Below are 23,600 nucleotides of genomic sequence, written 5' to 3' on the forward strand. Positions count from 1 at the left end.
GATCGATTGACCGATCAATTCTTTTTTAAAGATTTAGAACCATCGAGCTACTTTTTAAAAGTAGATAAATATTTATCTCTTTCTATCATAATAAAAATATATTCATGATTTATTATCAAAAATAAATATGTATAATGCAAAAGAGGTTACAACCCGTGAATCACTCAAACTATGTGATGGCAGTCCTACTACGGACTCAACTCAATATCGACAAGTACTTGGCTCCTTACAGTACTTGGCTCTCACCCGTCTATATATCTCATTTGCAGTCAATAAATTATCTCAATACATGCACCAGCCTTCTGCTATGTATTGGTCTACGGTTAAACAAATTTTGCGGTATATTAAAGGGACCCTCAATCATGATCTTTTTCTCTATAAACACACTTCATTTCATCTTCATACCTTTGCTAATGCTGATTGAGCAGGAAAATTTGATGACAGAACCTCCATGTTATGGTATGTCATCTTTCTTTAGTCCAATCCCATTAGTTGGAGTTCTAAGAAGCAAAAGACAATCGTCCGGTCTACAACTAAAGCTGAATATCGTGTCATCGCTACCGCTGCTGCTAAACTCAATTGGGTTACAAATCTCCTCAAGAAACTCAAAGTCAGCTCTATCCTTACTCCTACAATATATTGTGACAATGTTAGAACTACCTACTTATGTGTCAATCTAGTGTTCCACTCATGCATGAAATACATTGCCATCGACTTTCACTTCGTGCGAGATCAAGTTGTTAGACTCACTCACAAAGTCTCTAGCTTGCAAACTATTTTTGTTGCATAATAGAGATTTCAAGAAATCTTGTTGCTCAATTGAGAAAAATCATCCCTTTCATTTATGTACAAAGAGACACCATAAATAGCCATCATGTATAACTCAATGCATCTATTGAAAGGAGACAATTGGTTGGTGATCTTCCTGCCGTCGAACAAGTTGGTCCGCTCCAAGTAGGATGGTGGTGTGGTGTCTGAGTCGGTGTGCTCCCAGTTGTTTATCTTGAACTATGTTTTTTCTTTTTTTAATGTCTTGAGCAGGATTCTGAATATTAATAAACTGATACGTAATTCTTTGTTCTTAATGTTTGAACTCGTTTTTATTATTTGCACTTGGGTGGACTCAGCTTTCGACAATATGATCTCAGTGACAAGAGACTACAATATCAATGCGGTTATATTTACTTGCCTTCGGTTACATTAGTGCATCACATGACAACTGGAGTCGAGAATGACTATTGAACATTTTTGTCAATCGAGTCATGCTACTAAAAACGAGTGGGGTTGGGGGATCATGGTTTCTTCGTTGGCAAGTGTTTTTTTTTTTTTTGTGACTGGGAATCACGGTTTTGATGTGTTTGTCAAAGCATAGTTTACTATTTGCTGAACAAGGAAAAAACGAAACTAACGTGGCACCAAAGCTCCCCATTTTTTGCAAATGAGGTATGCCTTGCTTCATGACTGTTGCCGTCGGCGTCTGCGATTCAAAAGGAGCTTGTCAGATCAGGGATCATACAACAGTAGATGCAATTTATATGCATCAAAATACCAAGACCGAAAGGGAAAACGGGCCCTCAAATCTGAATTGCCAATTGATGCTCCTACTGGTTCGAGACAGGTGAAGTGTTGCAGGAAAACATAAAGTTGGCTCTTCGGGCCTTTATAACAGTGTCAAGTGTTCATAATTTTTTTCTTCTTTTTGCAGGCTCCGACTTGCTTCCTGCCAGCATGAAATATATGAGAGAATTAGGGAACAAGTTAGGTCTTACATCAATTTTCCCACTCAGCACCTATGGTGCAAGGACATCTAAATACTGCAATCTAGCAAAGAATCCATGCTGACGAAGAAAACCGAAAAGATAAAAGAGTTATTCTCATTAAGTATATTTAAAGCAATTTGTGATCATCATAAAAGATCCATTCGACCAATACAAAATGACCCTCAGATACATTAGAGCAGAGTAAACATCCAGTCTGTTCAAATTGAACATGATCCATTTATAACTAAAGCATTCGATGTGGCCACATGACTGTATTGCAAGAAACCTCGTATCATCCAGCTAATAAGTTCTCATGACTGACAAATATTAAACACGTGGTGCCAGACATGACAAGTGCTACGATTCAACTCTACCCAAGTAAAAGGTTAAATACCTTTCCTTCTATTTTAAGTCTTGAATAGACAATTTTAATCATCTGCATAGTTCAAGACAATTGCAAAATGGTTCCACATGCAACACAACATATGGAGATGCTATGAACACCAATGCTATTTCCAAGATGAAACAGTATCCAATACTTCCAGTCTGTCAAAGACCCAAAAAATTTATAAGAAATCTTCCAGTATAAAAAAGTGTTAAGTTTTCACTTGTGTTAACCATGGTCAATAGTCTAGACTGAGAGTAGTGCCAAACCATTCTCATCAATCTTATCCAACACTTGCAATATTATCTATATTAATTTCTTAAAGGAAAAAAAATTCAGTTTTGAAGATATATTGACCACCTACCATATTTTACATCAGTTATGGCTCTACATATATGCAGAATAACCAGACAACCTATTGAGTATTAACTTGTTTGGATGATATCCATGCACAGGTGGAATAATGCAAAACTAGCTTCTCGAAACAAAGGAAAAAACTACAAGGTAATAAATACAGTGTCCATTTTGGGTTCTTTCATCAACTTGCATATTCTCCATTCCAGCATGTATAAGTGCACACATGATATGGCAAGTGGGGTACTAAAACATGATATAATCATCGAATTTATCATATTAATTCAAGTAAGCAATTTGCTTGTAAGTTTTTTTTCAATCCTGATGAAAGTAATTATAGAAAAGTCAAAAGAATGATCAAATGAGGTGTATAAAAAGGTAAAATGTAACTAAAGGTGGCACAAATATATGCATTCATTGTTAAATATATAAATTTCAGAAAGTAATACGCATGAACAAACCTTGGCTAGGAGAATTCAGCACATTACGAGCACTCATAATCCCAGTAATTGAACCATCCTGCAAAGAAGCATAAATAAAGTAAAATAAATAATATTTTACAGTATATTCCAAGAACAATTACAGAAGCAACAACCAGCGAATACAAGTCTGCGACCATGTTGGGTCATGGAACAAAATTGTTCAGTTGGAACAAGGATGCTAAACAAGTCATGAGTTGTACCAATGAAGTATTAGAGATGCAACTGAAAGCATGGTAATATGGATGATGAGCCCACTGAGGGCTAGGATGTGTACTACTATCAAGAAGATAGGTACAAGAACTAAAGAATCATGAATGGAAATGACGAGTGATAATAACACAATTTTCAATGGTGTACAATTAGCCATCTTTTCAAGGAAATGATGAAGAATGATGACAGTGGTGCAGAATAATTTCCTAATTACAGTTGCCACTAAAGAATCATAGAAGTTGACACATTGGTGCATGCATACAATGTTTACTTGGACCTATGGCTGAGCTTGCTTGCACATGCAGCAGGCAGTTGCACCACAATTGAAGTATTAACACTTACATACCGCATCATAGACAATTTGCTGACAACCATTATCTAGGGGTGGAACGATCAATCGGCCTGTGAACAATCCCACATGGCAAGCAAAAAAGCTTCACTTTATTAGATTTCATGCTTGAAATTATAGATCAACCTCAACAATAGGGAATGATGAAACTGAGTTGCACCGCTGTATCAAAACTTTACCTGACCGAGATCTTCTAAAATTAAGAGATTCAGATAAGGCCACAAATGACTTCTTAGCCTTATCCCTGGTAAGTGGTGATTGGTGTACCTAAGAAATGCCCAGACTATGTTTAAGTAAAACACATATAAGGAGATTTTTGCACAACTCAAATGAAAGTCGTGAAACATTTGTAGGGAAAAAGTTGAAGACCGTCAGATGGTTTTAGATAACTAAAACTTGGAACTTCTTTTCAACTATGAAGTGCATGAAATAAAAAAGGTGTCTGGACAGAACTTTTGCATGTATAACAGGACTGTCAAAATGGAAATGATTAAAAAGAATCCACATGCTTCAATACCACAGAAACTGCTTTGTTGGAAGGAAATTTATTCTTCCATTCAACCTTAGGATTCTCATATTATGTTGTACACACTATTAATGATCAAACCCAAAGTAATAATAATTTCATCTCACTCAAAGTAACTTCATAAACATATATATAGACCATATACACAACAAATATTTGGAAAATTAAAGAGTTTTAGGACCAGTGTAGATAGGTCTATATTTAGGTCAAGTCCCAGTTGAGTGACATTTCATTTTAATTTGCATGTTTTTTTAAAATATATTAGGGAGCATTAAAGTCTTATTTTGAGTTTTATTGTTTCTAAAGAATCTTAATTTTTAAAATGGGTATGTGAGTAGGTACAGAATTGTTATGCATTTAACAATCCAATATATGAAGGTTACAATGATCATGTAGGACTTTTTGGATAATATGGATTTCCTAATAAGAAAGGCCATCTCTTCTCTTCACTTTAAAATTATAAATTGATTCAATATTGTCTATAGAACCTACATATACCAAGGCCCTAGGCTGAGAACAAATAGCTTTTTATGATATTTTACTTAATAAAAGATTATACTTATTGTTCTAGCTCTCTTTGGTATCTTCTTCAGTCCCTTTTGTCTGTTTTCTGAAGTTATGTTTTTTGAGAGGAAAACCAGCTAGCAGCATTCCCTTCTCTCTTCTTCTACTTTCTATTACACATGATCCCACTCCTTTTCTCCATAAGGGCCATAACTTCTTAGGTCAGAAGACTTGCAACTAAAGGCCTCATCATATAGAGTTGAAAGATTATCCTTAATCACCATTAGTCACATGCAAACTGAGTTTCAGTTCTACTAGGTCTGAAACAGGTCTTGAGTAAGGGGTAAATTACTAACTTTTGTTTTTGTTGTAGGGTCAAGGAACAATGTTTGACAACTGTACAAGGATATAAATTACAGGTCCATGAATATACAGGAGTCATAAAAAGTAATATGGAGAAACAGATGTGCTTATAAGAAGCCTTAAGAACCAGAACTAACTTCACATAGGTGATAATCTAAATTTATAAACAAAGAGTCACTAGTGTTGGATACTTAATCTGGCGTGTGGATACCTGTAAGAGTACACAAAGGGTGAACATGAGAATCCATGCAAGATTACTATCTATCTCAAAAGAAATGGTAAACAGATGGATCAACTAAATACAACCCCCAGTTTGTCATCTTCTAAAAGACAAAAAAGCAACAGTGAACTTGAGCATCACATGCATATTTGTTTATGAAATTTTATTAATTCAAAGGAGTACACAGTTTTATCTAAGCCAAAAGGAATGAAAGAAGGTAAGGACCTTTCATGGAAGTCAGAAGGGTAGATCATTGGCATAATCACTGGTCGAGGAAGAGAATAGTTATCATTTTTAATATTCTATTTTATAATTCTTAATTCATTAAGAAATTCATGACCACATTAAAAGAATCAATACCTTTTTTGACAATTTGACCCAATGTCACATGGTACATGTTTGTACATATAGCTAAATATGAACCATTCCACCTAAAAAGAGGAACAAATGTTTACCAAATGCAATACTTGTCAGCACAGTAACAGTGCACATTAGAAATACCAATCATCAACTTGCATATCACCTTGAATTTAGATTTGGGTACACACGTGATCTAACTTTTTGGAACATCTAAACCACCTCAGGCAATATTTCCTATTTCTTGAGTACCACCAACTTATAATATCAAGAGTGAGCAAAATGTAAAATGTCGAAACGAAAAAAAAAACATTAGAGATACCATGATGAAAATATATCAAAAATTCTCAAAATAAAAAATCCAATATATTACCTAAGTTTGATCTAACCCTAACATAAGAAAAAACACAGCAAAAAAAGACTAGAATAGAACTCAACCACTACTTGTCCTGCATCACTTAATGATTCTCAAAAATCAAATTGCTTGAACCATATAAAGCTGGTTTTTCTGTTTATGCCTAGTTTTCACTTTTCAAGAGATTTTGAAGAAGCTGGTATAACTAATTTCAGAACACAAACAAGGCAGTTTACTCGTTTAGATAAGTTCCATGTTTCACAGCAACTAGATATTTAGTAAAAACTCTTCAAATGTATTAGAACTCAGTGATGAGAGTATTCATTTAACAACTGGTCCATATTTCAAAGAGTACGACAGTAATTAATGACAATCACGATCTAAATGACTTAAAGCTACTCACAGCAAAGTATTGTCATATTAAATACTCTTGAAAAGAGTTTTTACCAACTAAAATACAGTTTAGTAAACTCAAACATGAAACCAATGAGAGTATCAAACAAAATAAATTAAACTGATGACTTACATATGAGACTTGCCTCAACATTTTCCTCCTCCTAGAAGTATGTGATCCCTTAATTTTGTTAGACTCCTCTGCTACTGAAACTTTAGGAACCTTAAGCAGTTTAACATCAAATAGAACAAATGAGGATGATCACTAAACACTACATATTTTTTATTTTATGTTGCTAATGTTCTCAACACAAATGGTAAATAAGAAGAAAAATGGACTCAATGAAAAAAGTGGCATAAATGGCACTATATAAAAGACTTACATCTTGGTTATTCATTTTGTCCATTAACGTCTTGTAAATCATTTCCAATGATTTATCTTCACTAGAGTAATTCATGACTGGAATATCTGATTGAACTGCATATTTTGTTGAATATCTAGGAGATCCATTTGAATGACTATTATTCTCCATAGCAATGTGATCAACAGCAAGTCCATTTTGTTTTTCCAATTCCTTGGTGGCAGCATGACTCGATAAAAGTGATGACTGCAATCTGCATTTTAAAGGGTCAGCACCTACTTCCTGTTTGAATGAGTCAAAAGTACAAATCTGAGAAACATCAGTGGGATCCTGAGCAGGACTGCCAGTCGATGCATCCTTATTGTCACCTTTCACAGAGGCATGGTATTCAGAAGTATGTTTGAAACCTTTCTCCTCAGAGTTAAGATGATTTGGCTTGGTCTCTCCTGTCTCCAGCTTAGTGCTTGCAACTTCATAGTTTTTAGAAACTCTTTTGACTTTCATTTTAGATGAGAACACTGATTTGCCTTTTAAGCCCTCTGACCTAGAAACAGAAGCAGGTATGCCGAGTGTAACTCCACCACGTTTACAAGTACCACTTACATACGGATAGTTATGACCCTTAACAGCTGATGACTGCTCTTCAGTTCCAGTGGATGTAGTTTTGCCTGTTAATTTATCTTCAGCTAATGGCATCATTTCTGCAGAAGTGGAGAAGTGCACAAAATCTTTTTCGCCAATGCACTCAGTACAGTCCTGATTTTGTTTCTGAATGCTATCCTTCTTTATTTCTTTTTCTTCAATAACCTTCACTAAAGGTTCCTTTTGACAGCACATGTCCATTTCTGAATCTCCAGTTAGTCCAATATCAACTGTTGAACACATCTGAGTAGTAGGATTCTCAACAGAAGGAATATTACAGTTCTTAATCTTCTCTAAGGTATTAAGACACATGCCATTTATCTCGTCTGATGAAGATTCTCCTTCATTACTTGTAGAACAATGTTTAGATATTTTGGAGTGATCAAAGCCATTTAGTTCACCTTCTACATATCTAGTTCCAACACTTCCTTCCTGCCATGTTCCGGCCTTCAATGTTCCTATGACATCAGAAATTTTCAACTTGACATCAATTTTTACGTGAGGTGAATATGCATCTTTGTTGTCCAAATTTGTGGGAATAGGCAAACCATCTGTGTCATTTATTATTGATTTATCGGAATGGCATAGCCTTCCTGCTGTATCATCTCCCAGTTTCTCACTGTAATCAAGATGTGAAACATCTTGTAACAATGGACTATTTGAGATACTACTACGTCCCTCCTCCACTGGGTTATTACGGCCTTTAGCATCTAACTTCTGATCAACAGAAACTTGCAAATGATTAGTACTATTATTGTTAACTGAAATGAAGGAAAATAAATTACTGCATGTCTCCATTTTCCTTGAGTTGTTTGAAGATGCTTTCTTTCGCATATCTACCAGCTCCTGCTTGCTCACAGTTATTCTATATCCACCACCTTCATTCAAGTTTTTTCTAGAATACTCAACTTCTTTAGAACAAGTAAGAACCTCAGCATGATGTTCAACTGAACTAGCAGATCCAACAGTATTTCCATCATTGTTGTCCATGTTATGCTTACCAAGACCCTCCATCAGATATGATGAAGACTTCTGCATTTCAGATTCTGCTGCACTCATGGAGAGATTTTTCAGATGATCACTGAAGTTTGTTGTCAAATTGTCCCCTCCAGAAGTCAAAAAATTTAAGACCCTACATATAGGAAACTCATCCAGAAGAACTGGAAATGTAGAAGCTGTTCTATTAGTTGAGTCTTTGAATGCTTCATCAAGAGAAGACAACTTTCCAGGAGAGGTTGAAGTTGATCTCTTATTAGAATATTCATCAGCATAATGATCCCAGTTATATGGAAATCCAATCAAGAAATGATTGCAGACCTGTAAATACAATGAGCTAGAAGGTTTATAGTTGACAAATTTCTTAATGCTAAACTATAGCACTAACTGCGCTGACGGCGGTTTACAAAACCAGGTCATACAAGCCTAATCTTCTCCCAGCTTCTATGTAGTTGTAGATTAATTTTGTATTTTGAATCGGTTTGAAGTCCTTCAAGATGAAGGATTTCTTTCATAACTTATAATTACATAAATAGAACACTTTTCAGAGAACATCGCAAATTCACTAATCAAACAATGGACTATCAGGACTAAATATAAGTGTCTAGCAGAATTTTCACGAATTTACCCAATTATTAGTATAGAAGCAAAAATGATCACACACCTCAAGAGGAAAACCATTATCTTGTGTACGTTCTTTGTTTATCATGCCCTGAACTACAACAGTAACGCCATCTGCTGTCTCAAGAGTATAAGCATCATTCCGTTTAATAATAGGAGCAGAACTGAATAATCTAGTTGCATGTTGCCTGCAGTAAAGTTTCATATAGTAATAAAACCATGACATTTTTAATAACAAAAAATATAACAGAGAAATATATCCTTGAAAAAACATCAAGTTGCAATAAAATGTTCACTTCCATTTTCATGCCACTGGATCAACCAATCATCTCAGTACAAAGTTAATGGCACATGCGTCAAACACAAAAGACCATTCTTCAAAAGGTAATAAAGAAAGCAACATGCAGCAGTAGATGGTGTAACCAAATGCATAAACTTAATCACACAACTATGCATGGATATTTACTTGGGCAAATACCCAAAAAAATCCCTCGTTTTGGGCTTTTCCTGGGAAGTGCCCCCCATTTCTAGAATTCCCATCTTTTTTTGCCTAATACATGAAATACCCCTTATTTGGTAGCCAGCCCCGCCCCTTTTCCCTACAATTCCCTCCCTTTTCCTACATTTTTATATTGTGTTACACAATAAATTCAACAAGTGCTCAGGCACTCGCCCAGGCGTGCAGGCAAGGCGAGGCGAGGCAAGGCCCATGCGCCTAAACACAAGGGTTCGAGCGAGCGCCTTCAACTAGGCGCCTCTTAGACATGCGCCTGGGCCTAAACATTGGGCGGCCCAAGCACTCACCTAGCCCAGATTGACTTTAAATGAGCTTGAGTTGAACCTAAATTAAATGATTTGGTTCAACCAAGTCGGATAACAATCCCCTATCCCTGACCCCCCTTTCTTCGTGTGCCATCCCTCTTCCTTAAACCTAATCGTCACAGCACTTCGTCTGCGTGCAAGGCAATGGGATCCGCTTTTCCGAGTGGGTGTGCAAGCCAATGACCGTCGTTTATGTGCAAGCAGGCGATGCCTCCCCTTGCCAACAGTGGTATCTTCCTCTCTTTCCCTCTCCAACTTTCCATCCCTCTCCACCTTCTGTTGGTGCTAGTCCTCGTGCTCCTATCGAGTTGTCCCTCCATATCTCACGATAGTACCTCCATCTTTTGTCTCTCTCTCACGGCCGTGCTATGTTGTTCCCTCCACCTCCGACAATGTTACGCTCTCTCTCTCTCTCTCTCTCTCTCTCTCTCCCCCTGCCCACCCCCCGCCCCCCCACCCATGCGTTGTTCCCTTCACCTTCGGCGACGACACCTCTCTCTCTCCCCCAGTGACTCTTGACAACCCCGATGGCTATTGGTATAGACCCCTTCCCCCACTCTCTACTTCACCCTAACAGAATCACCTCCCCTCTCCATTGGCTCTCTCTCTCCCCTCGACACCTCTCTCCATCTCTCACTCTCTCGATGGCTCTCAACATCACCGACACTCAACGATACCCCCTCCCTCCTCTTCTTCTTTCTCTCTTTGCTTCTTCCCCAACCTCTTTTCATGCTAGCAACTAGCTTTCCCCTCCCACCAATTGCCTCTCCTTTTCCTATTTCCTTCTCCCCCCAATCAGCCCATCTGCCATTGAAATATGTTAATTATTGAATTTGTCACAGCTAGGATTTTAAATTATCATTGTTAAAATTCTTGTCAAAATTACTGGACTTTTGATGTTAATTTTCTTTTGTTTTGTTATTTTTGTTATTATATTTGGTCAATTTAATACTTTAATGCTTTATAAATGTTAAATGAATTACCAATGTTTTAGTGGTGATATTTTGATTATGAAGTGATATAAAATCTATATTTTGTCTAATTTTTATTTTAATTATTGTCTTTCTCCTTAATTATATTTTTAGATTTTTTATATTGGCAAGCACCTTGCTTCACTCAAGCATTTTAGATCCTCAGTGCTTTTTAACACAGCGCCTTTGACAACACTGGTGTTATAGTGTTTTCAGCAATAGCAGGAAAACTGTAACACAGTAGAAAACACTGCAACACAATACAAAAGCACTATAACACTGTAACATAGTGTTTTATATAAATTTTGTAAAAAACATGTGTTTACAATATTGTTACACTGCAATCGTTAGTATTTTCAAGTTTCAACAATACTAGGAAAACACTATAACACAGTATAAAAACATTGTAACACTGTGTTTTTTTGTATTGTGTTATAGTTTTCCTTGGTATTGTTCAAAACACTATTACAGTGTTTTTGTATTGCATTATGGTTTTTGTGGTATTGTTGAAAATATTATAATTGATTTAGTTCACCCTATGGACTGATTCATTATAAAAAGAAAATGAAAAGGGAAGGTGACTGGGGTATTCCAAGTATTAGGCAAAAAAGGAACACTGTCTTAAAAATGCAGGGCACTTCCTGTGAAAACCCAAAAGACGGATTGTTTTCGAGAATTCACCCTATTTACTCTCTCACACCAGGTGATAAAATTTACAGCACAGAGAATAGAGTAGTTTCTATGGAGAAGATAAGTAAAAAATAAAACCAAGATTATAAAACTTAACTAATACTTCAAAGAAAAAAAAACTAAGAACATGGAACAATGATGTGGAAGGTATAACAAAAAGAAACATAACAGTTCAACCATTCATATTATTGGGCCCTTAACTATGTAATAAATTTGAGGCCTAACACTTTAATCATATCATCAAGAAAGAATAATATTCCACTCATTTCTACTAAGCTAAAGTAAACAGATCATTGATATATAATCAGTCACAGAAATGGACATGTCACCTACAGGTAGTAAATCAACCACCTTAAGCTCAATGAACCTCTATGTAGACATTATTTCTCATTCATCCTTGCATCTTGACCATGTAATTTATATTCTTAAACTCATACCCCACTTTTGTAACATCTGTTGAAATAAGTTTTCGCTTGTTGGGATCTTGTAAAGATGCATTTTTATCTTTCTGCCTCTGTTACACTGCCATCTCAACTACTTCATATGAAGGAACCCAACATTAGTGCTTCTTAGACACCATTGCTCTTCAACCTTGTTAATTGTCAAACATCATTCACAAATGACAATGGTCAAAAGCCAGATCTGTATTTGTAGAAGGAATGCAGAGGATGGAGAGGAAGAGAAGAGGGTGGTCGTCCAACAACCTAGAATAAAGTGTTCGCTTCAAGAAATTGCTTGAGAACTTTAGAATCTTGTGCAACTGCTACCTGAGTTTGTTCATGGTAGATGCTCCAAGTTTCACAAAAAACTAACTTCATTTCCTTGATAGATTGTCTTAATATAGTATTTGTTATTCATTTGGCAAATTCTTCACACAAAATTGCACGAGATTGCTGCTAGTGCAGGACCTATAGGAAGGGTATTAAGACTCGAGCCTGATGGGCTAACTAGCCTATCAACTTCGTTTGGTCTAATCCACTGACCAAAATGCTTAAGCTGAAGTTGATAATAGTACACTTATCAGACCCTTATAAGCCAATCATACACATTACCCACTTCCGATGTGGGACTAATGGGATGTTACAATCACCCCCACTCAAAGGCTTGACGTCCTCGTCAAGCCCCAGCATAACCCAGGTCAGACCCTAGCATAGTGCATGTGAGGCGTAGCCTAGTGGTGGCTCCACGCCGTGACGAGTCCTCTGACTCCGTCTACGAGTAGCCCTTTCCTACTCGAGCCCCCTCACCATGCCCAAATACTAGGTGGGCTCTGATACCAAATATTAAGACTCGAGCCTAATGGGCTAACTAGCCTATCAACTTCGTTTGGTCTAATCCACTGACCAAAATGCTTAAGCTGAAGTTGATAATAGTACACTCATCAGACCCTTATAAGCCAATCATACACATTACCCACTTCCGATGTGGGACTAATGGGATGTTACAAAGGGTCTAGTGTATGGCTTTACCCTTTAAGGTATAGAGGTTTTAGGGAAAAAATTAATACAATATTGTATAGAATTAACGTACATAGTTTTTGTAATTGAAAGATAATACATTTATAATATATTGAAGCAAAGATACGGGCACAGTATATTTATGATCAGCACATGATGTCTACTGAAAAAAAAACGATGATGTCAACTGAGAAAAAAGCATGATGAATCAGAGCATGAATCATAAGATAATGTCTGCTGAGAAAATTTTTCACATCCTATGAATTGACCACATGAGATACCATGCAAGATAAGGTGCTTCCAACAAGCATTTCTTGGTGATATATTAAGTGATCAACAAAGATCAAGGAATACACTTGGTTTGAAGAGAAAATGCATGATCTCTCAAAAAAATAAAGGAATACCACCTTAAGAAGGTTCTTGCTGTTCGCGAGCATCTAAGAGAGAGCAACACAAGGGCATTGTTTGGCAATAAGCCACAGCAGCAAACGAAAATAACAGCTCAAAGCATGAACCTCGGAAAGACTCACCTCGTCGTAAACCCTCCGACGGCCAACCTTTTCCCCTCGACCCCGCTTTCCGCTTTAATCAACCACCAATCGAACAGAAAAACCTGTATTCTTCGTGTTCGAGGCACCAAGAAGACATGAGACGTTGATCCACGATCGAAACCCTAAAGCTATTGCATCAAAGGATCACGATGGAAGGGGAAAAAGAAACGCACCGATTTCTTGTCAGCGGGGAAGGAGGGGGGAAAGGGCGTCGCTGATGCGAAGCTGGACGAGGGAGCGACGGAGGGCTTCGCCAAGAAGACCGATGAGCGAACATCCTCCTCCGGGCCCATATCGGCGGAGAAGGGTTTTCTTCGATGGCGAGATGAATCATGTGGGTGATCATCAAGTTAATAGAAATAAAGTGAGTACTATTTACAATTCATTTTTCTATTTATATTTTTTTATTTTATTTTTTTTATTATTTCTAAAATATCATAAATAAATAATCATAATTTTTTTTACTTAATTCCAACAAAATCTTGTTTCAACACAATTTTTTTTTTTTCCTTCTCATAATTCTTGTTCTACTCCTCCTAATAACCACTCACAAATTAGATAGATTACATATAAAAAAAATATAAATATAGCCTTAACAATTGAGTTTTGTAACTTTTCTTACTAACCTATAAATAGATGAGTTTTGTCATAGGAAAAAAATGAGAAAAAAAAATATACAGACTTTTCTTAAGAAAATAAAAGTTTTAGTTTTGCCTCTTGTTTCATCCCTCGATTCTTCCTCTCTAACTCTCTTTATCTTATCTTTTCTTTTTCCCTTTAAAGTGGTATATGAAATAAGTCAAAATGGTTAATAGCATGCAATTTCAAGTACTTTACTTTACAAAAGACAACTACGAAGATTGGAGCATCTAGATGAAGGTATTGTTTGGATCACAAGATATTTAGAAGATAATAGAGAGAGACTATAAGGAGCCTCAAAATAGTATTATCCTTACGATGAGCTAAAAAAATTCCTTGAAAAACATAAAAAAGAAAGATAAGAAGGTGCTCTTCTTCCTCATCTACCAAGGGTTAGACGAAGGCAACTTTGAAAAAGTTGTAGTCGCTAACACCTTCAAAGATACTTGGGAGATTCTTTAAAACTTTTTTGGAGTTGAGAAAGTAAGAAAATTTTGACTTCAATCACTTAGAGCTAAATTTAAAATATTACAAATGAATGAATCTTAGACTCTTTCGAATTATTTTACAAGAGTTCTTACCATTGTCCATCAATTAAAAAGAAATTGTGAGAATCTAGAAAATATATATATGGTAAAAAAAAGTACTTCAATTACTATATGAAAAGTTTAACTTTATTATGATCTCTATCCAAAAATCAAAGGATTTAGACCAAAAAAATATTGATGAGCTAAAAGATTCTTTGCAAGCACATGAACATGTAGTCAATAAAAAGAAACAAGATGTAATAGAACCAATTCTCTAAATAAAGCTCAAGTTGAAAGAAAGAAATAAAGGGTCCAAGTGATCATGATATGGAATAGGTTGAGAACATGAAAGAGGTCATGGTCATGGTATAGGACATGCCAAAGAAGGGGAAGGAAGAAATAATAAAAAAAATCAAAGTCCAAAATAAGAACAAAAAAGAAAAGATACAAGAGGCCAAGCATATAATCATAAAGTTCAATGCGTTGGAAAAAAATGGTCATTATACTTCCGAATGATATTTATTATAACCAAAATAATTAAGTTGAGAAAAGTACTATGTTGAAAAGAATGAGGAAGATTCTTTTTTATTTCTAGTCAATACAAGTTGACATTAGAGCTAGCAATCATATGTGTGGTTACAAAATTATTGATGAAAGATAAATGTAACATATTGATCCACCTCAAAGATGAAAGTCATTAATTTTTTTTAAATATTTATTATGTGTTAAGTATGAATAAGAATATTCTTAGTTTGATATTGATATAAAAGATAAATAATTATTTATTAAAAGCAATACAAATTGTTTAATTACTTAAGTGGATATGTAAAAAAAAAAGACTATTTATCTTAACCATTAATCATGACATAATATTTAAAGACTTGTGTGAAGCATTCGTCGTGACCGTGACACTTGAGGTTTAGACACTTGAGTTTCAAAAATCTCAAAATGTTATCAACAAAAAAAATAAATAAATAATCTTCTTTATATGCAACACCCAAGTCAAATATATAAAGGGTGTATTTTAGCTAAACAAACAAAATGAAGTTTTGCTCTAACTTATCGAGCAAATAAGTCGCTTCAACTTATTTATGTAGCGGTTTATAACTCTATTGCTCCAACATCTTTTAGTAAGCATCACTATATTTTAACTTTTATTAATAATTATATAAAAAATTTTAGTTTATTTATTGAAAGAAGAAAAAGGAAGTTTTTAACATGTTTGAGAAGTTAAAAACTTTTGTAGAAAACAAAAGTAACTTCTGTATCAAAACCATCTGCTTCGACTGAGGTGGTAAATTCACCTTGAAAGCATTTGAAGATTTTTGTGATGAGCATAACATTCGATTTTAACTCATAGCACCATATTCTCCATAACAAAATAGTATGACAAAGAGAAAGAACCGAATGATTCTTAACATGGTGAGAAGCATGATCAAGACTAAAAATGTGTCCAAAAAATTTTGGGTCAAAGCAATGGCTTATGCTATCTACATCCTAAATTGATGCTCTATATTGATCTTAGAGAACAAAACTCTACATGAGGCATAGATCGAAAAAAAAATTCAAAAGTTTCACATGTCAAGATATTTGGCGCATTGGTTATGAATATATACTTGATAAAAGAAGAACTAAGTTGGAGGACAAGAGCTCAAAGCTCATCTTCATTGGGTATGATACTTGTTAGCGAACAAATATGCCATGGCCAGTGAGTCAACACGGCTAGGTTCGCGGGTCGATGTCGGGAGCCTACTACGAGGTAATTTGGATGATGAGGTAGCGGGGCCCTCGGGAAGGAGTGTTGTTGGTGTTAGTCGAGATTGGGGCCGATTAACAACTCCATACTGCTGGGCGGCTGGCGCTCCCATGCCGAGTCCCTCGCGGTCAATGAGTGGTCGCCCTCCTGCAAAAATGGCCTTCGCCGGGTGGTCCCCGATTGTGGCCCCTCCGACGTGCAAGTTAGTAACGAGAGGGATTGCTTTTTCCCTTTTTTGTTGTCTATCTCCCCCGTGGCCGGGGGCCGACCAGGGGTTTTATACTATGGCGCAAGGGTTGATGGTGCATTGATTCAGCGTCGTTGCCGACCCCCGAGGGATGGGATGGCCCTTCTGACCGGCCATCGTTCCGGGACGTACAAAGTGGCGTCAAACGGCACCGCCCCAAGCTCCCGAGATGGGATGTGTGGCATATCTTCTTGGTACGAGCTCCCGGGATGGGACGTGTGGCGTAGGGCTCTGACTTGGCATGTTGTGTCAGTTGTGACTTGTTTAGGTTGCCAAAATATACTGTATCACTTCCCCCTCCCACCACCAAGGCATGCCGTGGGGTCCTTAATGGGCCAGGAGGCATGCTTGAGTTCGAGGGGTGCTGATTGCTTAGGAGGGGAAAACCGGAATTGACTCATCGTGGGGCGATCGGAGGGGCAATGCCCCATGCCTCGGGTAGGATTGACTCTGCTGGTCGGGCAGTCAGGACCTATCGTCCTAGTCGGTCGGATAATCGGTTTAGCGCGGGTCAGAGTTACGGATCCTGATTTTGCGAGTCGGCGAGCGAACCGAGGTGATCTAGTTAGAGCTACAAATCGTGGATCAACGTGGAGCAACTCGTGCGTTGGACCAGGAGGGGCGTTGGGTCGGCCGCGAGGTGTGACTCGGGCGCTGGGTCGTTCGAGATGCGGCTCGAGCATCGGATCAGCCGCGAGATATGACCGGGGCATTAGGTCGTTCGAGATGCAGCTCGGGCATCGGATCGATTGCGAGGCATTAGATCCAGACCTGTGGGCCGAGCGGTTATGCTCATGCTTGGGTTCTAGTACTGGCAGGTCACCTATCGAGAGTGATCTGGGGCGACTTGGGCAGTAGCTAGAATCGCGAGCCGAGTGATTATGCTCGGTCTCGGGCCTTGGTGCCGGCGGGTCACTTGTAGAGAGCGATCTGGGGTGACTCGAGCAAGAGCCTAACTTGCGGGCTGAGCAATTATGCTCGTGCTTAGGTTTCAGTGCCGGTAGGTCGCTTGTCGAGAGCGATCTAGGGCGACCCGGGCAGTAGCTGGAATCGCGAGCCGAGTGATTATGCTCGGGCTCAAGCCTTTGTGCCGATGGGTCGCCTGTTGAGCGTGATTTGGGGTGACCCAAGTAGTAGCTGGAATCACGAGGCGAGTGATTATGTTCGGGCTCTGGCCTTGGTGCCATGGGTCGACTGTCGAGAGCGATCTGGGGCGACCCGGGCAAGAGCTTGACCTGCGGGCCTAGTGACTATGCTCGTGCTCAAGTTTCGGTGCCGGCGAGTTGCTTGTCAAGAGCGATTTGGGGTGACCCAAGCAGTAGTTGGAATCATGAGCTGAGTGATTATGCTCGGACTCGAGCCTTGGTGCCGACGAGTCACCTGTCGAGAGCGATCTGGGGCGACCCGGGCAAGAGCATGACCTGTGGGCCGAGCGACTATGCTCATGCTCAGGTTTTGGTGCTGGCGGGTTGCTTGTCGAGAGCGATCTGGGGCAACCAAGGTAGTAGTTGGAATCGCAAGCCAAGTCATTATGCTCAGGCTCGGGCCTTGGTGCTGGCAGGTCGCCTGTCGAGAGCGATCTGGGGCGACCCGGGTAAGAGCTTGACCTATGGGCCAAGTGACTATGCTCGTGCTCAGGTTTCGGTGCCGGCGAGTTGCCTATCAAGAGCCATCTGGGGCGACCTGGGTAGTACCTGGAATCACAAGCTGAGTGACTATTACCTGGATGCTAGTTCATGCCGTCGTGCCACGTGGTAGACCGGGCGAAGCGTCACTTCGGCTTGGCGGGAAACTTTTTATTCGAACGGCCTTCGACGACGACCCTCGGGCGATGGGACGCTTCTGGCGCGGGCTCCAAGGTGGGTGAATCTGGCAAATCCGAGGGGTCATGACAGGTCTTAAATGCGGGGACTATTTCCCTCCTTGGGAAACCCCAACCGCCGCCCCGCTGTGGATAGCCCGCTTTTTATAAACCCTACCCTGGGTGGTTATCATCACATTTGACTTCAACCTCCCATTCCACACCTCGGCTCCCTTCTTGCAACTCGACCGTCCTTCCTGCTTCCATCCTTCATCCTGCGCCCCGATTTTTGCTTGCAATTTTGAGGTCGGGATGTCTCTGTCATCGTCCTTGTCATTGTCTTCATCTCCTTCCCCTTCTCCTCCTTCTCCTTCTTCTTCTTCTGGGGGTTCCCGGGACAAGGTGGTCTGTGTGTCTTTAGGTAGCGCCTCCTCGGAGGCCCCAGGGAGTTTGGCCGCGCTTGAGGCTCTCAAGTCGTGGCATGATGTGGACTCAATGGTGACCGAGGACCTTTTGAGAGTGCTTCAGGATCTCTACCATATCCCGGAGCATTACGGTCTGCATGTTGTTAGGATCAAGAGCACTAAGAGGGGGGGGGGTGAATTAGTGCAGCGGAAATCTTTCACTATTAAAATCGAAAGCTGCGTTCGTTTGATAAAAACGATTTCGATGTAAAAGTCGATTCTAAGATTACTTTAACTTAAGATTAAGCGAGATGACGTTAAAGTAAATCTACGAAGGCAGTTTGCAGTTTATGATGAAAATCAGAATGCAAGCGTAAATTGAAATGCAACGTTCATACGATAAAACTGGTTTACGTCTAAATGCCAATTTTGAAGATACTTACTTTGTGATATGTTTTATAAATGCGCAGAAGGTAGTTTGCAGTTATGATTGAAATCAAAACATAAACGTAAACTGAAATGTAATGATCGTACGAAAAAGCCGATTTACGTCTAAACGCAGATTCGGAAAGCTCTGAACTTAGAAACTTGTTCGTAAAAGCGCAGAAGGCAGTAGCTATTTAGGAGGTTTGCAGTAAAGATAAAATGCTCAAAGTAAATGCAAACCGAGATTTAGAGTGGTTCGGTCAATCTTGACCTACTCCACTTTTGGCTTCCTCCACCGACGAGGTCACTGACGTCAACTAGAGGCCTTCCTTCAATAGGCGAAGGCCAACCACCCTTTTACAGTTTCACTCCTTTTGACGGGCTTAGGAGACAACCCTTACAGAAATTTTCTCTCCTCTCTTTACAACTCAAAACTTTGAAGAACAGAGGGAGGAGAACTTTTGGCCTTTACAACAATTTTGAGCTCTAAGAATCATAGAAAAAGATCAAGATTTCGAGTGTAAGTTACTGCCTTTCAGTGCTGAATGGGTGGGGTATTTATAGGCCCCAACCCAGTTCAAATTTGGAGCTCAAAACTGTCAATTCCCGGAATTCCGGGATCAGGCAGTTGCACCTCCTGACTGGGGCCGTTGCACCGCCTGGCAGAGCTCGAAGATTGAGCCTCTGGGCATTGCCACCTCTGTCAGGGGTGGTTGCACCTCTCTGCCAGAGCTCGAAGACCGAGCTCAGGCGGTTGCACCTCCTGACTGGGGCGGTTGCACCGCCTGCCAAAGCTCGAAGACCGAGCTCAAGCGGTGCTACCTCCTGTCAGGGGAGGTTGCACCGCCCAGTCTCGCTCGGAGACTGAGCCCAGGCGGTGCTACCTCCTGGCTGGGGCGGTTGCACCGCCCAGTCTCCCTAGGAGACTTAGCCCAGGCGGTGCTACCTCCTGGCTTGGGTGGTTGCACCTCCCACAGCAATCAGGGTCCGAATGGGTAGATCCATTCGGCCCAATTTGGGTTTTTCAAGGGCCCAATTGCCCCAAGATTAAGCTAATGGGATCACCTCCCATTTCCAACTTAATCATTGTGCTAACTACGATAAATCCTAAGACAATTTCTGCAGCTTGCTTCGGTGCGTCAATCGCTTCTTCCGGCGAGTTTCCGGCGAACTTCCGTCGATCATCCGATGAACCCTCAGTGATTCTCCTGCGGACTTCCGACAAACTCCTGGACTTGCGACGATACACTTGGCGAGTTCCGACGAGCTTCTTTGGCAAGCTTATGGACTTCTCGGATTTGTTCCTGTTGAATCTCGTATTTTGATGATGAAACTGTTGGGAAATCTTGGGGGCGACATCACATGCGCAGCGGAAGAACAAGAAAACAAAATCCCCGATTCCCAAAAAGATGTTCGTCGTCGTGCGAAGATTGGTGCGCAAAAAATCCGCAAAACACAAAACTGCGTATAGATATTGTGTTACCTAGGGAGATCGTATATCCTTGTTTCCTTGCAGATCCTTAGGAGAGGGTGAAGGAGGTCAAGCGTCCTCCTCTCTAGCGGTGATCCACATAGCAGGGTTGCGACGACGCTCCTCAAAACTCCAGGCCTACTCTGAGGTGGAGAAGGGAGAGGAGAATAGGAAAGGCAAGCAAAGACTCTAGCCTATGAGGCTGTGAATCCCTCCTATTTATAGAGATCCCGTGTCAAACCCTAATGGGTCCTTCCCTAGTGGGTATTGGATCTGCATCCAATAAGACAAGGGCTCCGTCGGATATCTCATATCCGAACCTCTACTCATCTCAATGCCTACCATATGTGTGTGACCCTCTAGGCCCAATATCGAGCTGGCCGTGAGTCATACCTGTCAGAACTCCTTCTAACTCAGTGAATTATTATCTCTGTAATAATTCACTCGACTCATCGACTACGGACGTACTAGGCCACTACGCCGTAGTCCCCAGACGATACAGGGGAATCCAATCCATTGGACCTGTCTGTCCTCAGTTACCATGTACTTATAGTCCCTCATCCATCTAATATCCCAAAGACAGTATATCGAGCATAGTGCTGTCAGACCCATACGGTTTCTACTCGAGTCTCGCTCTAATCGGATTCTCCCGGAGAACTCTTTCTCTCTCAACCCGAATGACCCTGGCCAGGGATTTGTCTGAGCAAGAACACATAGGATATTCCTCTCATGACGCCGAGAGTAGATGATCCTCTATTGACACTCAATAGCCCTCGTAAGGTCGACTACCACTCCCAATGACCAGCTGTACTAGATCTGGGGATAGCCAAACCTATAAGTCTGGTATCAAAGAGTGGAGCACTCATACAGGACATCCTTGGTGTCTCAAGTCTAAGGACCAGATACACCACTAGGACTACGGAATCGCTGTCTGACAATAAGGCATCATCAACCATCCAGCATTCCGTAAGTGGATCAATCAGTGAACTCATTCTCCAATGAGCACCTGTACTGTATCCCTAGTGTCCCTACACGAGCAGCTATGAGACCAGCTGCATCCATCATATGGACGGGTATACAGCACACCAGTCTATCCGGTTATCACGATGTCCCTCTCGAGTAACCTATGACCGGGATTATTTAGGATATGTGTTTATAGGTGAATCGATCTCATTATCGTGATCTCATCACGATCCGATTCCCATTGCACAAATCCAAGGACATCACAATATATATATGCATTTATGCAATAGTTATAAAGTGATATACGCCAAAATATAATAAGCAAAAAGATTCTATATCAAGTCACACGTGCCATCACTCACGTGATTGGCTTGCTGGGCACCTATGACTAGCAATCTCCCACTTGACCTAAAGCCAATCACCTATGTGTCTGATCCCCATCAGACTCCTGTGACGCTCAAAGACAATCTGAGACAACGGCTTTGTCAGTGGATCTGCAATGTTATCTTCGGATGGAACTCTTTCCACTACTACATCTCTTCGGGTTACGATCTCTCTTATAAGCTGGAACCTCCTCAGAACACTTCTGATGAGACCCGGGTTCCCTTATTTGAGTAACCACTCCATAGTTGTCGCAATATAAGGAAGTCGACTTGTCGCTATCTGTATCGACTCCCAAATCTGTGATGAACTTCTTCACCCAGACTTCCTCCTTTGCTGCATCTAATGCAGCAATGTACTCCGCCTCTGTGGTCGAGTCAGTAGTGGTATCTTGCTTGGAACTCTTCCAGCACACTGCTCCTCCATTCAATGTGTACACATACCCTAAATTCGACTTGCTATCATCGACATCAGACTGAAAACTTGAGTCAGTGTAGCCTTCAACCTTAAGGCTATTACCTCCATATACTAGTAAAAAATCCTTAGTCCTTCTCAAGTACTTAAGGATACACTTTACTGCTTTTCAGTGCTCCAAGCCTGGATCCGCCTGATACCTGCTCGTGACACTCAAAGCATGCGCTATATCAGGCCTAGTACATAGCATGGCATACATGATAGACCCTATTGCTGAGGCATAAGGTATCATATTCATGTTTGCCCTTTCTTCTGGTAGTTTTCCATGTCAAACCTTTTGACAATGGTTTCTATGTACCTGGACTGGGACAAGCCAAGCATCCTCTTGGATCTATCTCTATAGATTCTAATCCCCAAGATATAGGATGCTTCCCCTAAGTCCTTTATGGAGAAGTGTCTAGATAACCAAGTCTTTACTGTGGATTGCATTCCTACATCATTCCCAATGATGAGGATGTCATCCACATATAACACCAAAAAGGTGATAGCGCTCCCACTTACCTTCCTGTATACACAAGGCTCATCTTCGTTCTTAACGAAGTCATAAGATCTGATTGCCTCATCAAATCTTATGTTCCAACTTCGGGAAGCTTGCTTTAGTCCATAAATGGATCTAAGCAACCTACACACCTTATCTGGGCAGTTCTTGGACACGAATCCCTCAGGTTGCATCATATACACCTCCTCATCGAGGTTCCCGTTGAGGAATGCGGTTTTCACATCCATCTGCGAGATCTCATAATCATAGTGTGCTGCAATAGCCAATAGAATTCTGATGGATTTTAGCATTGCTACTGTAATATCCCTCGCTTTTGAAAATTATTAATAAAGATTTATTTATAAATCGGGGGACCTATATGTAAATATGGAAATTTCAAGGACTAAACTGTTAAGTTGTAAAAAGAAGAAAATAAAGAAAACCAAAAATTTCGGTTTTATCCCACCGCCTCCCACGGTCTCTCTGTTTCTTCGAGAAATAGAGAGAAGCGGTGGGGCGTGGGCAGAAGAAGAAGAGAAGTAGAGGGAGAAGAGAAGAAGAGGGAAAAGAAGAGAGGAAGAAGAGGAAGAAGAGGGAGAAGAGAAGAAAAGAAGAAGTAGAAGAGAGGGAAGATGGAGAGGAGAAAGAGAGGCAGTTGTAGCA

At 40.0% G+C, this 23,600-nt stretch overlaps 1 protein-coding gene across 8 annotated transcripts; it reads right to left on the reverse strand.

Moving 5' to 3' along the window:
• Positions 1-1,347: 1,347 nt before the first annotated feature.
• LOC103974115 (uncharacterized) lies at positions 1,348-13,719 on the reverse strand. Of its 8 annotated transcripts, none has more exons than XR_010514372.1 (9): positions 13,544-13,719; positions 13,350-13,439; positions 8,923-9,067; positions 6,642-8,579; positions 6,392-6,481; positions 3,720-3,807; positions 3,454-3,593; positions 2,961-3,018; positions 1,348-1,720 (listed from the first exon to the last, which is right to left on the reverse strand). XR_010514372.1 is itself a non-coding variant. In XM_018821717.2 (9 exons), exons 1-9 carry the CDS (start codon positions 13,714-13,716, stop codon positions 1,680-1,682), a joined length of 2,679 nt encoding a protein of 892 aa, XP_018677262.2. In that variant the 5' UTR covers positions 13,717-13,719; the 3' UTR covers positions 1,348-1,679. The 8 variants fall into 8 exon arrangements, 6 of the variants coding, with proteins under 6 accessions (XP_018677262.2, XP_065044179.1, XP_065044175.1 ...); XM_018821717.2 differs by having other exon boundaries at positions 3,538-3,593; XR_010514373.1 differs by having other exon boundaries at positions 1,686-1,720; positions 3,538-3,593; positions 6,405-6,481.
• Between the last annotated feature and the right edge of the window lie 9,881 nt (positions 13,720-23,600).

This window comes from Musa acuminata, chromosome BXJ1-6 (assembly GCF_036884655.1).
Source record: "Musa acuminata AAA Group cultivar baxijiao chromosome BXJ1-6, Cavendish_Baxijiao_AAA, whole genome shotgun sequence".
NCBI classification, from domain to species: Eukaryota; Viridiplantae; Streptophyta; class Magnoliopsida; order Zingiberales; family Musaceae; genus Musa; species Musa acuminata.